The following is a 15303-nucleotide window of genomic DNA, read 5'->3' as shown; positions in this document are numbered from 1 at the left end:
TTGAAGAGAGGAATTGCCAGTTAGAATCCTATGGGAGATAGACCTAAATTGTGAACGTTCTGGAAATAGTTTTAGACTTCAGTGGAGTTTGACCAGATGAAAAGATGAAGAGAGGGTATACTAAAACAACAGCCTTGCAGCATTTGGAGGGCTATCATGCAGAAGGAGGGACAGGATTGCTTTGTATAGCTCTAGCAGATAGTGCTAAAGGCTGGGAGTTACTGAGAAACAAATTTCAGCTCAGAATAAGAAAGTACTTTCTTACAGTAATTGATGCCCTGTGCTGGAATGGGCTCACTAAAATGGTTGTACACTTCCCTCCGATGGCATTTTTTTTTTCAGGCAGGTGAAGGGTAATCACAGAACAGAATATTGTAGGGGATATTTCTGAATGGAGAGGAAGATTGAACCAAGAAAGTATTTTTCAAACTAGATTGCAAACCCATTAGTGGGGCCATGAAATCAAATCAGTGGGTCCTGACTGGTGGTTTGTTTTTGGATTGTTTTTTTGTTTTGTTTTGTTTTGTTTTTCAGTGAATTAGAATAGGATAGAATATCTCAGAGAGCACGACACATTGCAAGGACGAGTGTGGTTTTGAGAAACCTATTTTGGAACCATGCTTACAGAGGTATGCACGTACCTACCGGGTCACATGTGGCTGAGCTTTCTTCCTGGAGACGGCCATCAAGCATGTTCAGAAACCACTGCGCCAACACCTTTTCCAATGTTAGTATCTGGCAACTCTAAGAACCCTTCTCTCTGTTGCAGAGGTCCAAAATCGCTGTCTATGAGAAAATGTGGTCTTACATGAAATCAGCAGAGCCATCTGTGTTTACCAAAACAACAGCAGATGGAGTGGCCCGAGTACGGAAGTCCAAAGGAAAGTTCGCCTTCCTGCTGGAGTCAACCATGAATGAGTACATTGAGCAGAGAAAACCGTGTGATACCATGAAAGTTGGTGGAAATCTGGATTCCAAAGGCTATGGTGTGGCAACCCCTAAAGGCTCAGCATTAAGGTGGGTGGAATAATATAACAATATCCGTGTTGTTATAGTATTCCACCTACCCTGATGCATTTTGTTGTCATTTTCTTTCTTGTGGATTTTGAGGTAACTTTTAAAAGTTTAAAACCTACACTATTCCATGGAGTTAAATAAGACGGTAAATTATGGTTTCATCGATTTAATGCATCCATTTTTTTTTAATGTTCTCTCTCTGTGTTGTCCTCTCTGACTGTTTGTTGCTGTTTTAATTTTACAGTTCAACGGCTTTTTCAATTTAAATGGTAAAAGCCAAGTTATGGTGCCATATGTGACGAATGTTAATTGCATGGATGTGGTGTTCTTGTTACTTTTTTTCTCAAAGACAATTTCCCCATCCCGCACACTTCAGTTTTGAGCAAATGTTATCCTCCATGCCACCTTCCAATATTTAACCCTGTATTTGCTGTACAGACATTTTTATAGCTCCACGTTCTGTGAAATTTAGCCAATTTGTCCTCTTGTGCTCCTTTTTATACGTTAACGATTTCCTAAGCATTTGTGCATTTTCTTACAAGTTATGTTTTATCGTTTCAAGAAATGCTGTTAACCTGGCAGTATTAAAACTGAATGAGCAAGGCCTCTTGGACAAATTGAAAAACAAATGGTGGTACGACAAAGGAGAGTGCGGCAGCGGGGGCGGTGACTCCAAGGTCAGCCTCAATGTCACCACAACCGGGTACCCTTAGTGACGAGTAATCGGCAAGACTGTTATCTTATTATTGAGGAGAGAGCACAAGACTCACACATAAGGTGGAATGACCAGGTTATTCCCCTGCCTGGCAGCTTTGGGAACCAGAAAGACTCGAGGGCACTGCCCATATTTTTGATCTAACTTGGGTCCCTTCTTAAACTCCCAGACAGAGGCTCCCCCTCCACACCCCTCCCTTCCCCTCACACAACAGACTGGTTGCCTTATGAAGGCTACGGTGTGGGTTTCAATGGCCTAGGCTTTCAAGAGCCCCAGGCTTGCCTTAAGACTATCCCCACCTGCCTCACATGAGTGGTATGAGAAATCAAATCTATCTACTAAGAAGTCAAGTTACAGCTTTTTTTTTCCCCCTAAGGCATGACGGTTGCTCACAGAGGTTGGTTGGTTGGTTGGTTGGTTGGTTGATTAGAATTGGCTTCTTCAGTTATGTGTATGAGTGATGAGATGTTTTTCTTGGTATGTGATGGCCCGCTTAAGCTGGCCCCGCTTAACTTGAAAGCCAAAGGACAAGCTCGGTTTCAAGTTAAATGGGGTCTTTCTTCAACAGGCCACCCCATATACAAACTTGGCAGAGACATGTTGTATATTTAAACAAGTGCGTCGCCTAATTGTGATACTCCATGTGTATAAATCCCTGATTTGGCTTCTCGTCAGCCATGTTCTTGGTTCAGGTAGGTCTAATTGTTATCCAGGCTGCCTTCACGGGAAAATCCATCATACTTGGCATTCCTTTGGCTGCACAATGCTCTTCAGGGCTAGAAAGAATGAAACAAATAGCCTTCATCCAAGAAACAAGAAATAGGGGCAAGCTCAGAAGCCATGATACCAAGTAATGGAAGGACACATTGGGTAAGTACAAGAGAGGACCTGAAAACAGAATCCTCCATGACCCAAAGAGTATGTGAATTATATTGAAGCATGTAAGATCAACTCTTGTACAACCAAGATACCATGGGCATCTTAAGGTGAAGAACAGTGTTTCCCATATACAGGCCAACAGACAGGCAAGCCAACCCTTTTCTCCTTCAGAGACAATGGTTACACCTCTGCTCTTCTCTCTCTCTCTCCATTCCTCAGGATCCTGATGGAAAAATTAGTTGGCCAGTCTGCACTATAATATGGGTTTGGAAACACTGATACAGAGCACTTTCAAAGAGATAAATTCAAATACAACTTCCTCCAGCACATAATCTTACCAGGCATTGGCGAGGTCTTTTACTGTAAAACCTTGATTAACCAGAACTCATCTAACCAGTGTCCCAACTAACTGAATTGTCCCTCCTCACTACTCCACATTGATGAGAAAGCAGCAATAGTACCAAAAGAGAAGAATTCTGCAAGGAATTGATTTTTTTTTAAATCACTTGCCAAGAGATGACCTGTGGTTAGGTCACATTCAGCTTTGTCTCCCATATCTTCTCTCCATCTGGATTGACCCTCAAACATTAGAGGCTGCTTCCCGGAGGCGAGAAAGTGGATACACGCACTTTGAGAAAAAAAATAAATAAATAAAACCATGTTGTTAGCGAAGAATGAAACAAAATGAGTACTCTTATTGAAAATTCCATTCATCCCTTATGGATTTCAATTAATCAAGGTTTTACTGTGTGTCAGAAAGCAATAACTTCCTTTCCCACCAGTGTGAACTGATGACATTGACAGCTTAGCCAAGCTTTCGGCTCAGTTGAGTTTGCAGTGGCTAACCTGATGCCTAGAGCATTTAGCACCTTCTTCCTGGTCTTTTTCTCATGTTCTTAGCAGGCCCGGAGGACCTAATTTTCTCATTCAAGTGAGTTGCAGAATGAAAATTGAGCTGGATTGGATACATTGCTCTCTTGACTTCATCATTCACACTCAGCATGGTTACAAAGGAGCCATGGACTGTGTCAAGATGACTCTAAAACATCCACATGATGCCAAGTGCCCAGAAGTTTTCAAATAACCAGATGTTTGCTGTTATATAAACCAAAACCAAATCTGCACGTAGTTGGCTGAATTTTTACTTTTCACCCAGATGTTTTGGTATCCTGAAGACCCCTAAAACTTTAGACCAGCTCTTTGCTAATTACAACCAGCAATCAAGCTTTTCTCTTTTTCCTCAGTTGATACTGCTGCAAAGTTATCAAGTAACCTTATTGCCAGCACACGATTTCCAGATTATCTGATTATCGATATGCAAGTAGGAAAAACAGTTCAGTAGAACCTAAATGTTTCCAACTTCTTTGACACTAGCGCTACCTGCCAGGCATCTCTCAAATCACTTGCTTTGGCCATTCCTCCAGCCAGCCTTTTGAAATAAGTCAACCCCTTTCTCAGCTATGGATAATAGTATGATGAGTACCACATCTCCAACGATTGCTTGTTCCATTTCCGGATTACCAAGGAGTTTCCTCTGTCCTCTCCCTTCTTGCTACCTGCTGTTTTCTGAGAGTGAGCAAGAGAAGGGGCAAGAGATGAACTTGAATCTGGTTTACAACTATCTGGTGGTGACGCCAAAAGCAAATCAGTGGAGAAGAAGGTAGAAAAGGCAGCGAAGCCCCATTAATCTGGAGCCCTCCGATTTATAAGTTATGACAAACCCGACAGGGACCAGTCAACAGTCTACTTGTATAGCATCAGGAAAGGGGCTAAGAGAGGTTTGTTAAGCAAATGAAGGGTTTAGATTGTCTGTTGAATTTTTTCCTTAAGAGAACAAATTTTTTCCCAAACGTTGCAAGCATTCATTAGATATAATCGTATTCATTACAAATCTATCTGGTAAAGTAGTTCTCACAAGGGCCTCCACTTTGGCGATGTAGCATAGGGAGTTTGAATTACAAAACAGACCTAAAGTAATAAAGCTGTCATTCCTCAAACCTGTTTTGTAATTCAGGACTTTCTCATTCAGACAGACCTTCCCCCGTGTTAGACCAAACCAGTGAAGTTTGACTGTATTGGTAAAGTGGCCTGAGAATTACACTTCTTCATTGTATCCCACCCCAGTTAACATGACAATTGACTGTTGAATGTACCATCGTTTCACGGAGAGTGAGACCCAGAGATGGTGGTGACTTTGAGAAGGTCACACAGCTAATGCTGTCACAAATCTCTGCTGACTTTCAGGGTCGCCTCTTGTGATAATATTGTAGGCAGCAATTGATCACATAGACCCCTTCAATGAGCAACGCGAATCTGATTGCATGTGAGATATTTCCATAAAAACCAGGTTTATTCTCAACTACCTTGGTTACAAGGCAGATGGCATATTTAAGCCATTTCAGCCCTCAGTGCTGATTACTAAAAATGACAATAATCATAAAGCCTGACATTTATGAGTGCTTTTACTTTTTCAAAAACACTTCCACACCTATTATCTCTGAAACCAGGAAAGGGAGAAAAACCTACAATACTTATCTGTTTCTCTCCTGCAACCTTAAAATAATGATAAGTTGGCAATTATATTAAAATGTTGACTTTTCCCCCCTGGCATGAGACATCGTGCATTTTCAGCCTAGTCTCCAAAAGTTACTCTTCTACAGAAGGGACGAGCAATTTTTCAGGCTATTTTAAATGTGTACATGCTTAAACTAAAGCAACAGATATTTCTTTCCTTTCATTTCACTGATTTTATCTTGTTTTCCAAACACTGCAAGGAATTTAGACAAGGTCAGCTTCCGAGGTAGCCCCTGAGCCGAAATACTGCTCGGTTTTAGCCATTTCCTGAACCTGAGCTAATAGGACCCAAACAAATCAGACCTGATCCTTCCTTGATGGACTATAAATGTACAGGCAAGGATCATGAAAATTAGAGCTGTGGTTTGGGAATTTTTAACCTGCAAATCACCCTTTGGTGTTAGTGCATTATTACAGTGTGTGCGTAAATGTGGTAATTAAGAGCCAGTAGGTTGTTTCAGCAATAAACCCCGATCACCGGGGGTTTGTGACACAGCCAGTGAAATTCTGTCTCTGTAAATCACAGCAGAATGGGGATTTAGCTGCTGAATTACCACATAAGCACATCAGCCTCCTTCCACAGCTGCCTGTCACCTCAAACTTTCATATTCTTCTGATCCGCCCCTGCTCACCCTGCTTCACTCCCTTAATCCTGGGGAAAGGGCACCAGCTTAGCTTTCCTGTGTCGCCCTACCTTCCTTGAGGGGGTCTGCTCTATGAAACAAGCTACCTGTGCCTGGGGTGACAAGGCTTTTAAACCCTCCCCCACCTCACCCTAAAATTGTCCCAGCTTTAGTTCTATCCAGGGATTTAGACTTCCAGTGTCCATATTGTGCAAGCTGAAAATCAACACGTTTTGTGTGCTTTGGGGAACACTGGAACAGAATGTTTCAATGGAACCACCCTGAACCCCGTGACTAGAAGGAGAGTTACACGACCGGTGCCTTCACTTGCAAGGCATATTGGGAAGGAAGCGATGATGATGGGACATATCCAGTTAAACTTGGATTAAGTAAAGAAATGGTTGAGTGATCATTGTGACTTAAAGAACCTCGATAGAGAAATGCAGCCTTGTTATCTTCAAAACTATATAGGGACTAGAATAACCACTTGTGGTGCTCAGAAATAATTTAGGGAACTTGTTCTCCTAAATTCAAAAAGTGGCTTACGGTTAAAATTAGCCGTGTTTCTTTTCATGTGGGTGCTTTCAGAGGAACTAAAAAGAGTTTGTTCTCTTAAGAAATTCAAACACGTCCTTCCATTCTATCACTAGCAATCATGTTTTCGATCTCCTGCATTTGCTTAGCAAGTCTCATGTTCAAAGACAGTAAGAAGTTGTACTTTAGAACAGCCCACTTCCAAATGCCCTCAGCTTCCTATTTGGTGGTCCTTAGCTAAATGAGATGATACTATGTTTCCCATATGTATAAATGAGATCCTCAGTTTTGTGTGTATTTCTTCTTCCGTGTATGTCTACAATCCTCCTCTCCTATGCCACCGTCTCTTAACCACTTCTCTTCCACACCCAGAATTCTTTGACATTCTTGGGCCTTGGGTCACGGATGTGAATCTGCATCTGCCTTTTACCTGCAACAAGATGGACCTTTTATTAGCAGAAGCCATCCCTAAAGGTAGACATTTTGGATGCCCAGGGTTAAGATGGATCCCAATGACTCTTTATTGACACTGTTATGTGTGTAGGCAAGAATCATTACAGATCGATGGCACTTCCTGGGTCTTAGAAGAAGTTCCTGTGAATCACCGAGACTGGTTTGGGATCAAGGAATAGGGTGAGTATCTTATACTCTTCGTTGGTTTGCATGTCTCTGTGCTGGTGCTGCCTCCTGGAAGTATGAAGAACCTGACAGTTTTCTTTGCTGGGAGTGACTAAATTTGCTCCTTGAACTTTACTCAGGTCTTCTTCCCAAGAGCAAACCCTCACTTTCTCTCAAGTGGCTGCTTCAAGCAAGGGACCATTTTTGCCTTAAGAACTGAACCAGTCCAGTGACTGCCAAAATCATTGATTTTGCCATATGGTGTTAAAGAATCAATTCTACCACCGGAAAAAAAAATTGTAATCTAGAAAAAAAATTGTTTTAATTAACCCATTATAGCAATTTGGGGGGGGAGGGGAAATTGACTGTGTGGCCTTAACATGATGTCTATGATTAAGACATGATGATTTGCCTTTGGTGTTATCCTGATAACTTGAATGTGTTTCTTATTGACAAATAATGACTAAATGTTCAACACCTGAGCTACAGAAAGAGCAGCGGGAATGAAAAGCCTGCAGGTAAGAATGCTGTTACATAATTGCAGAGAGGAGAGACACGGCCATAGAGGCAGAGTGAAATGGTGTGTGTCTATACACTTTCTGCCCCACTAAGGCCAAATCATTTGGTTTCCTTTCATTTGGAGAGAAGGTTCTAGAACTACACTCTCCGAAAAGCAAGACAGCCATGGAAAAAAGACATGAAAGATTTGAAATGATCGAAATAAATGCAATGAGGGTGGGAGTTGAAGTTGGTGGAAAAGGGTGGGGGCAAATTTATGGAGAACAATTGAAATCCATTCTCTTTTGACTTTCTAGAGAGCGGTACAGCATTTGGCCCTTGGCACGTGAGGCAAATCGGCATTGGTCACAGGTGGCAAAAGTGTGCTGCAAGCACCAAATTCATATTAAAGCTTAATTTCATCTGGCCTTGAAGCAAATATTTCTCAAAATACAAAACTAAGGCAATAGCATATTTTACATTTAAGAGAGAGAGAGAGAGAGAAAATGAGAGGGAGAGACTGACTCTGCTACTGTGTCCTATATAGCCTCACTGCTAGAAAGGGCAGATAAGTGTATGCTAGAATGCATGCTAGGAGAGGGGGGCACGTGTCCTGACAACCAGTAGTCAGCTTTTGGATGTCATAGAGAAACCCCATCTGTTGCAAGCTTATGGAGTGTAAGCTAAGACTGATTATTTTTCAATGGGTCATGCTCAAGAGAGGGCTATTGGGGGAATATTGGGGGAAGATGTTGGCACCCAACAGATTAAACTCTCAATGAACATTTTTGCCTAGAGTCAGGGACATGAACTCGATGTCTTCAGAAACACGTATCATGTGAGCTTCTGATCTAACATGAGATCAGTTTCTGTCTGTCTTCTCTGGCTAGGCTTTTCTTTCTTGGTGCCATTGGGATGAACCAAAGGAAACAGGTTTATATGTCATAAAGCCCAACCAAATTTGATAGTTTGAGTTTTTAATGGCTCTTAAAACAGAATTTTCAGGTGCATCATATCAGTTATGACTGTGGCCACGTGTTATTCAAACTGGCTTCTCCAGATGTTTAGCATGTTCCTTGAGCTCCTTCTGTCTATCAGGGACAGAGTAAGAAGTCCTCCCAGACGAACTGGGTTGTGTGAGCTAGTCCATGACCAATGATGGTTTTGGGTTCCTGTTCTAAAGGGTGAGGTTGTACAAAGTCCCAGTTTGGCAGAAGTCCCTCAGTGAAATCACAACTCATGGACTCAAGGGGCCTATCACTTCGAATTTTGAGACTATCATGTGGAAATGCACTGGCTTTACTCACATATCCACAGGTGATTTCTGGAGCTGATTCTCTAGCATAAATGCTCATCAACAGGTTTCAGTCACTAGCGTTGTTAGGCCCTTAGTAAAATGACTCACAGCTTTCAACTCCTCGTGTTATATGCATGCATTATTGAATTTGCTCTTTGCACTTGCATTGAATTATGGTCTCATTATCAAGGAATTAAATAGGTTTGAGCTACATTTGTGAACTACATAGATATAAATTCTCGCTCAGAGGGAGCTTCTAGCAGCTGAGATCTGCATAACTCTGCAAATCATTATGGCTGCCCCTGGGGACTGAGGGTTGCCTGGGTGGCCGGAGCCCAGTAATGCCAGTAGTCATATGGAACATGCTGCTAGGTTGGGGAGAAAGTTCAGGCTGGTCCAAGGGCAGAAGGATTGAAATGACTTAAACCCTCATTCTCCTAGAACCCTGCAAACAGAAAACCCTGTGAAAAGAATTGCATAGAGATTTTTTTCAAAGGCTCCAAATTCTAGTGTAACCTAAGGCATATTTTGAACTGCCATGACCTCCACCAGCTAGTGTATGGAGAGGTCACCTATCCCAAGGTAACCAACAGAAAAGAATATAAAGGACCCTACAGTAAATTCTTTTATCTGGCAACCAATCTTCTCTTGCTTGGTCATCAATTGGCTTCAACTTAATAAATCAAGACCTGCCTGGCCAGAGATGTCTCTCTAGCTGCCTGTCTACACATGCCTGTGATTTCCTGAGTGATGCTAGGAGTTTTTCAGAAGAGGCTAGGGAACAAGTGAACAATGGGGAAAGGTGACTTTTCTCCCATGATAATCTGAAATATCTTCAGTAGAAAAGCCAGTGAAAGAGAGGATGGCTATCCTCCGTCCACTGGGCTAAAGACAAAAGTCATTCAAGTCTAAAGTCTAAAAAGTCTAAAAGTCTAAAAAGCCATTCAAAAGAAACAAAATCATTTAGAGGAGGCGAGGGGAGGACTTCCAGCTTAGGTTGTGATAAGCTACCATTGTCATCATCCAGATACTGTGTTGTTAGAACAAGTTCTTCACTACTGTGCAAGTACATCACCCTCACTCATATATTTCTTTTACTTCTCTGTGATATCCTTGTCTTTCTCTGTAACCTCCGTGTTTACACATATATCTACCCCTCCTAAGGGCACCATTGAAGATCTTCTGGCATCATTAATTAAAACAGGCATTTGCTCTTTAGGGGTCCCTGCTCAGAAAGGAGAAGTGAAGCCATTCAGAGCAGAATCTACCCCAAGTCTCTTGGGCAGATAAATCGTACTCCCCCTGGGATTCTGTATTTTTCAGGCTCAGACACATAGCCACAGTACAGATTTTTATATCAACACTTCCAGGATCACCATGGGGAGGAATCGAGTTGGTCATTAACGCACTAGGCCAGTTTTTCTTCTTTCCCACTCTGGGGAAACTCAGCACCCTCGCATTGCTCTCCCCACACCTCTCTGTTCTTTGTTCATGGCTCCAAACTACCTATTTCAGGGTATTTCCTGAACTCAAAATTGAAAAATAAATGGGACACTTCTTTTGAAATATATCAAAAAAAAATTAGTTACTTTGGGTTTTTTTTTAAGCAAACCATTTCTACTTTCACAGTAAAGAAAATGATCTTCTTATCCTAAAACTGTCTCCGTATATAACGCTGGCCATCACTAAGATAACACTGACCTGGCTGGCGCATGCCAGGAATGAGCTAGAAACCTGGACACCCGCCACCCAGGGCTGGAAACCTTGGATTTGTTTGCACTGTCCTTTGCAGCTGAGGTCCTGCCGAGTGTGGATGGCAAAGATAAACAAAAATCTGTATCATCCAGTTATGGGTTTTTTTTTTCCCCAAAGTAGAACTCATTTTCAAAGTATTACAAATTACATTACTACCTCTATTTAAAATATATATATATATATGCCACTCCATGACTGTTCCCCACACTCAGGAAAGCTTTGCATGCTTTCGAATGACGCTAATTCAACTGTGCTCTTAAATTCTCCATCCTCTCACTGGTCCATACACATTTCTCTGACTTCACGTGCAGGAAACAGTTTTCTTCTTAGGGGGAGTTTTACACTCTTCCTCCCTGAACAGTTTTTAAACAAAGTGGAGCAAAGTGTTGGACTTTGTAAGTCATTACTCTGATCCATTTCCCATTTCCCAAAGAAGCTCTGTATTTTAACTAGGAATGTTGCTCAGACTTAAAGGTGTGTGAGTCCCAGGATGGAATTTCAGGTCCCTGTGTGGAAAATAATTTTGGAGCGGGGAGGGTGGGGGGAGACTCCCCAGACCCCCTGAAATTACATCACAAAGTTCTCCTGTTCTCTCCCTCAGCCTCTAGACCCTTGCCTTTGTCTTGGGAGGGCTTTACTTGGCCAAAGGTTCATAGCAGAACCTTTCAGAGGGGAAAATGCCTGACTAATTTCCATGATAGGGATCTGACCTAGTTTGTTTAATTCTTTCTGTTCTCTGTTGAGGTGAGTACAATAAATATTTCTGACTTATAATTCTCTGAGGTACCAGTTAAGAGCCTGCAGTAATTGCTCTGAAGCCTTCCCCCGGAGACATATTGCTGCAGCACAGTGAAAGGCCCCAGCTGCCAGAGATGCCCTTGCCAGGTTGATAGTTATTTGGAGCATGGTGGTCCCTGAAGACAAACTTCATTATGAACATCCAAGCGCGAAGAACAAAAATAAGGAGGACTGCCACACTTTTGTGTGTTCTGTTGGAGAATGTGCAGTACATTTTGTTGTGCAGGCTTGAGCAGGTTACTTCACCCATCTGTGCCTGTGTTTCTTTCCTTACAAAGTAGAGGTCATAAATCTACTTTCTTAGCGTGATCATTAAATTCAAACAGTAAGAAGAAGTATGATAATTTTGTGAAATAACAGGCTGCAAAGCAAAACGCGAAAAGAGAGTTATCTATTCAACAAGCATTTGTTGAGAGAATGATTCTAAGTGGGGATACCAATATGTAAGCCATGGTCCCTGCACTTGAGAAGCACGCAGTTTAGGGGTAGTTATGAGACATGGATATAAATAATTAAGGAGGGGGGAAAATATTGAGGTGGGGAGCAAAAATGGCTTTGTGGGGAAAGTGATATTTAAAATGACCAAATGCCCACCTAAATCCTCTTCCTTTAAAATCTCAAATTGTGCGTGCATGTGCACACGTGCGTGTGTGTGAGAGAGAGAAAGAGAGTGTGTTGGGTCAATACATGCAGTTGATGTGGACTGAGCTGAACAATACATCCAGTAAGGTAGAGTAAGCAGGAAAGTCCTGGCAGTTGCTCTCTGCCATCTCAGGAATATATTCCACCCCACAGCAACAAACAGTTCTAGGAGATTTAGGCCTTTGAAGTATTTTCTTTTCTTGGCAGCTATCCTAACCTTGTTAAGTGGCATTATCTGTGATTTCTGATTACAGCTTCTATGCTCCTTGGCTGTGCGATTGCTTGAAATGTTTGTTTTTCTCCTTCATTTTTATTTAGAAGTTTCCAAATGCACATGGGTTCCCTGCCAGATTTCATAGGCTCTGTGATTTTTTTTTTTCCCAATCAAAGATTAAACTAAAAGTATATCATTTGTCAGGTTTCTCTAAAGCCCCGGGGCACTAGATGAGGTCTGGATGCTACTAGGCAGGCTTTTCTCAACCTCAGCCCAGTTGACACTGGGAACTTCGGGGGAGGGGGGCTGTCCTGTGCACAGTAGGGTGTCTAGCAGCACCTCCAGCCTCTACCCACTAGATGCCTGTAGTGTCTCCCCACTCAGTTGTGACAATGAGAAGTGACTCTAGACATTGCCAAATAGTCTCTGGAGGACAAAAGTACCCCTGATTGAGAACCATTGCACTATGGTAACCTCCACAGTAACCACAGAGGCCATAGATGTGGAGAGCTGTTACCAGCCATTCTGTGCAGGCCACTGGATGGCCTCTGGCAGGGACAAGCCATTTGTCAGAAGTGGGATTCTAAACTGCCGACATACTAAACCTGGGTTTGGGCAAGAGTGCGTGGTGACAACCCAGGATAGGCCCTGACACAAGAAAGAGCTTCCTTCCTCTCAGACCAGTCAGTGCTTTGCAAACTTTGTTTTATCCCGGGACCTCTTAAAAATTATAGACCCCAAAAGATTTGTTTATGTGTGTTATACCTAGTAATATTTACCATACCGGAAATTAAAATGGCGTTTTAAAAGCATGGATTCATTATTTTAAAAATAATAAACCCAATATATGTTAACATAAATAACATACTTTTTATGAAAACTAACTATAGGTTTCCACAACAAAATTACTAAAGAGTGGCATTGTCCGATGAGTTTGCAAATCTCTTTAATATTTGACTTCACAGAAGAGAACAGGATTCTCATTTCTGCTTTTTCCTTCAATCTGGTGCAAGATCAGATGTTGGGAAGCCTCCAGGAAACTCGACTGTACAGGAGGAGGCAGTAAGAGTGAGAAGGGCAAGGAAGGCCTTAGTATTATTAGAAAAATAGTTTTAATTATGGGGACCCTCTGATGAAAAGGTTTCAGGGATTCTCTGGGGTTCTTGGACCACACTTCAAAAATCATTGTTTTAAACTAACATGTAACACTCTTTATCAATCTAGCTCACTTAATGGCTAATCACTCTTTATCAATCTAGCTCACTTACCAATCTAGCTCAACTTAATGGTTGACAACCCTCTTTAAAGCCCAGACTCTCTAGGGAGAGATCTCTATGGACCATAGTGTGAGTGCCATTAATCAGACTGCTCTGTTCTGGAGATCCAGTAAGAACCACTGTCCTTAGGAAATTGAAGTCATCTGAAAAACATAGTACCTTGAGGGAAGACAGTGACCAGTAATGGCGGCATCAGAGAACAGCGGGAGGATACTGCGCCCTTTGCAATAAGAAAGGATGAAGCACAGAGAGGAGAAAGAAAATGCCTTGTGCTTTTTGCTGGGATCCTGATGGAATCGGGCACCCAGGTGCCATCGGGAAGCGCCCCGCACCCAGCCATCAGAGCGTGGTGCCAGTGTTTGGCTTAAGGCATAGCACTTGGGGTGAGGTGGTGATAAAACAAAAACTAATAAGGGGAAAGGAGAGGCAGAGAGGGGCCAGACAGTGGGGAGTAAGAGAGAAGGCAGTTCCAACACTGATCTCAGAGCCATCGATGGCTTGTCTGTCTTTTAAAAGTCTTAGACTTGGGGCACCTGACTGCCTCAGTCAGTGGGGTGTGCAACTGTCCCTCTAGGGTTGTAGGTTCAAGCTTCACGATGGGTGTAGAGATTACTTACAAAGAAAATCTTGAAACATAAATAAATAAGTGAAATTCAAAGTCTAAGACTTAACTCTCACTGCCAATGATGTCTTAAAGAGGCTCCAAGTTTTGAGTATCTTTTGTTGCTTTGCATCCCAAGCCAATCCTATTGGCATTTGAGAAGGCTAAGGTTCTAAGCACTGATTGAAGGAACTTATTTAAAGTATAAAAGGACCTCAATTTCCTGGTGAGATACAAAATGTAGATATTCTGGTTGCCAAGCCCAGCGCCAACCGAGAAAGTGTCACCTCCCTGACAGTCAAGGTTTATAGTTTTTCAAATCTCAAGTAGTCTGAAATTGCATATTATTTTTAAATGATGATGTATTTCTCGGAATATCTCAGGATGAGATGGTCCCTCTGCTTTCAACTGCAAAGGTGGGGAGAAAGGAAATGGGCTCTGGGGACTTGGTCTTTTAGAGGCCACATGTCTGGGACTACAGGAAGTCTTCTCAATTACCAGATATGTTAGTGGGTCCAACTTATCCCAGATAAGCTAAGAAATTCTATGGCATGTTCACAGTAACAGAAATGTGTGTGCTTTCCCCCTTGTGAATTGGTGGCATTCAGCATAACATGCACTAATATTTGCAATATTGTTCATGGGACTCTGAAGCCACAGTTTATTGCCTCATAATAGAATTATGCCACCCTCTAAATATAATGCATTTTTTATCTGAAGTCACAAGAGATACTTTATTTAAAATCCATTAGCTCTAGAAAGATGACAGGGTAAAGGTCACTGTTCCTATTTTCAGGCTGAAGAAATTTCTAAGGGGGGAAATCTTAACCAGGGACCAATGGGGTTTCCTGTGCCTGCCCAGTGGCTCAGACTGCAGACACAATGCTTTAAGAGGCGGAGGGCTAGTGAGCTATGGCCTGGCCTCCTGGGGCTGTGGGAGCCTCTCAGTTAAGGAAGCCTTCTCTTAGGAGAACAGCTTACCTAAACTGTTCCTCTACATTACTACCCATGGTGACAGAATCCCAGTTTTCCATCTAAGATCATGCCATATTAATAACCCATCTTTAAACAATCTGGTTCAGCCTCTGGTCTGAGTTGATGCTGACATGCAGCCACACTAGAGAGACAGCCGGTCAGTAACAGAAATAAGCCACAGGCCAGTTCTCTCGTTGTTGAAACTCCTCTCAGCCACAACTCAGAGGTCCACATTCCACTCTCAATCCTAAGACCAGAACGTGCATAAGAATTCAGCTGGTGGAGT

The 15303-nt window shown here is 42.2% G+C and overlaps 1 protein-coding gene across 1 annotated transcript in view; it reads left to right on the top strand.

Annotated features, from left to right (window-relative positions):
• Positions 1-765: 765 nt before the first annotated feature.
• Positions 766-15303, top strand: part of LOC132006668 (glutamate receptor 3-like) — a 24674-nt gene continuing 10136 nt past the window's right edge. The window contains exon 1 of the mRNA XM_059384588.1: positions 766-1017. Coding sequence (XP_059240571.1) covers positions 797-1017 — 221 coding nt within the window. The 5' untranslated portion in view covers positions 766-796. The remainder of the gene's footprint in view (positions 1018-15303) is intronic.

This window comes from Mustela nigripes, chromosome X (genome assembly GCF_022355385.1).
Source record: "Mustela nigripes isolate SB6536 chromosome X, MUSNIG.SB6536, whole genome shotgun sequence".
NCBI lineage: Eukaryota > Metazoa > Chordata > Mammalia > Carnivora > Mustelidae > Mustela > Mustela nigripes.
Note: the sequence above shows the minus strand (reverse complement) of the source record. Positions and strands in the feature narration are given on the sequence as shown.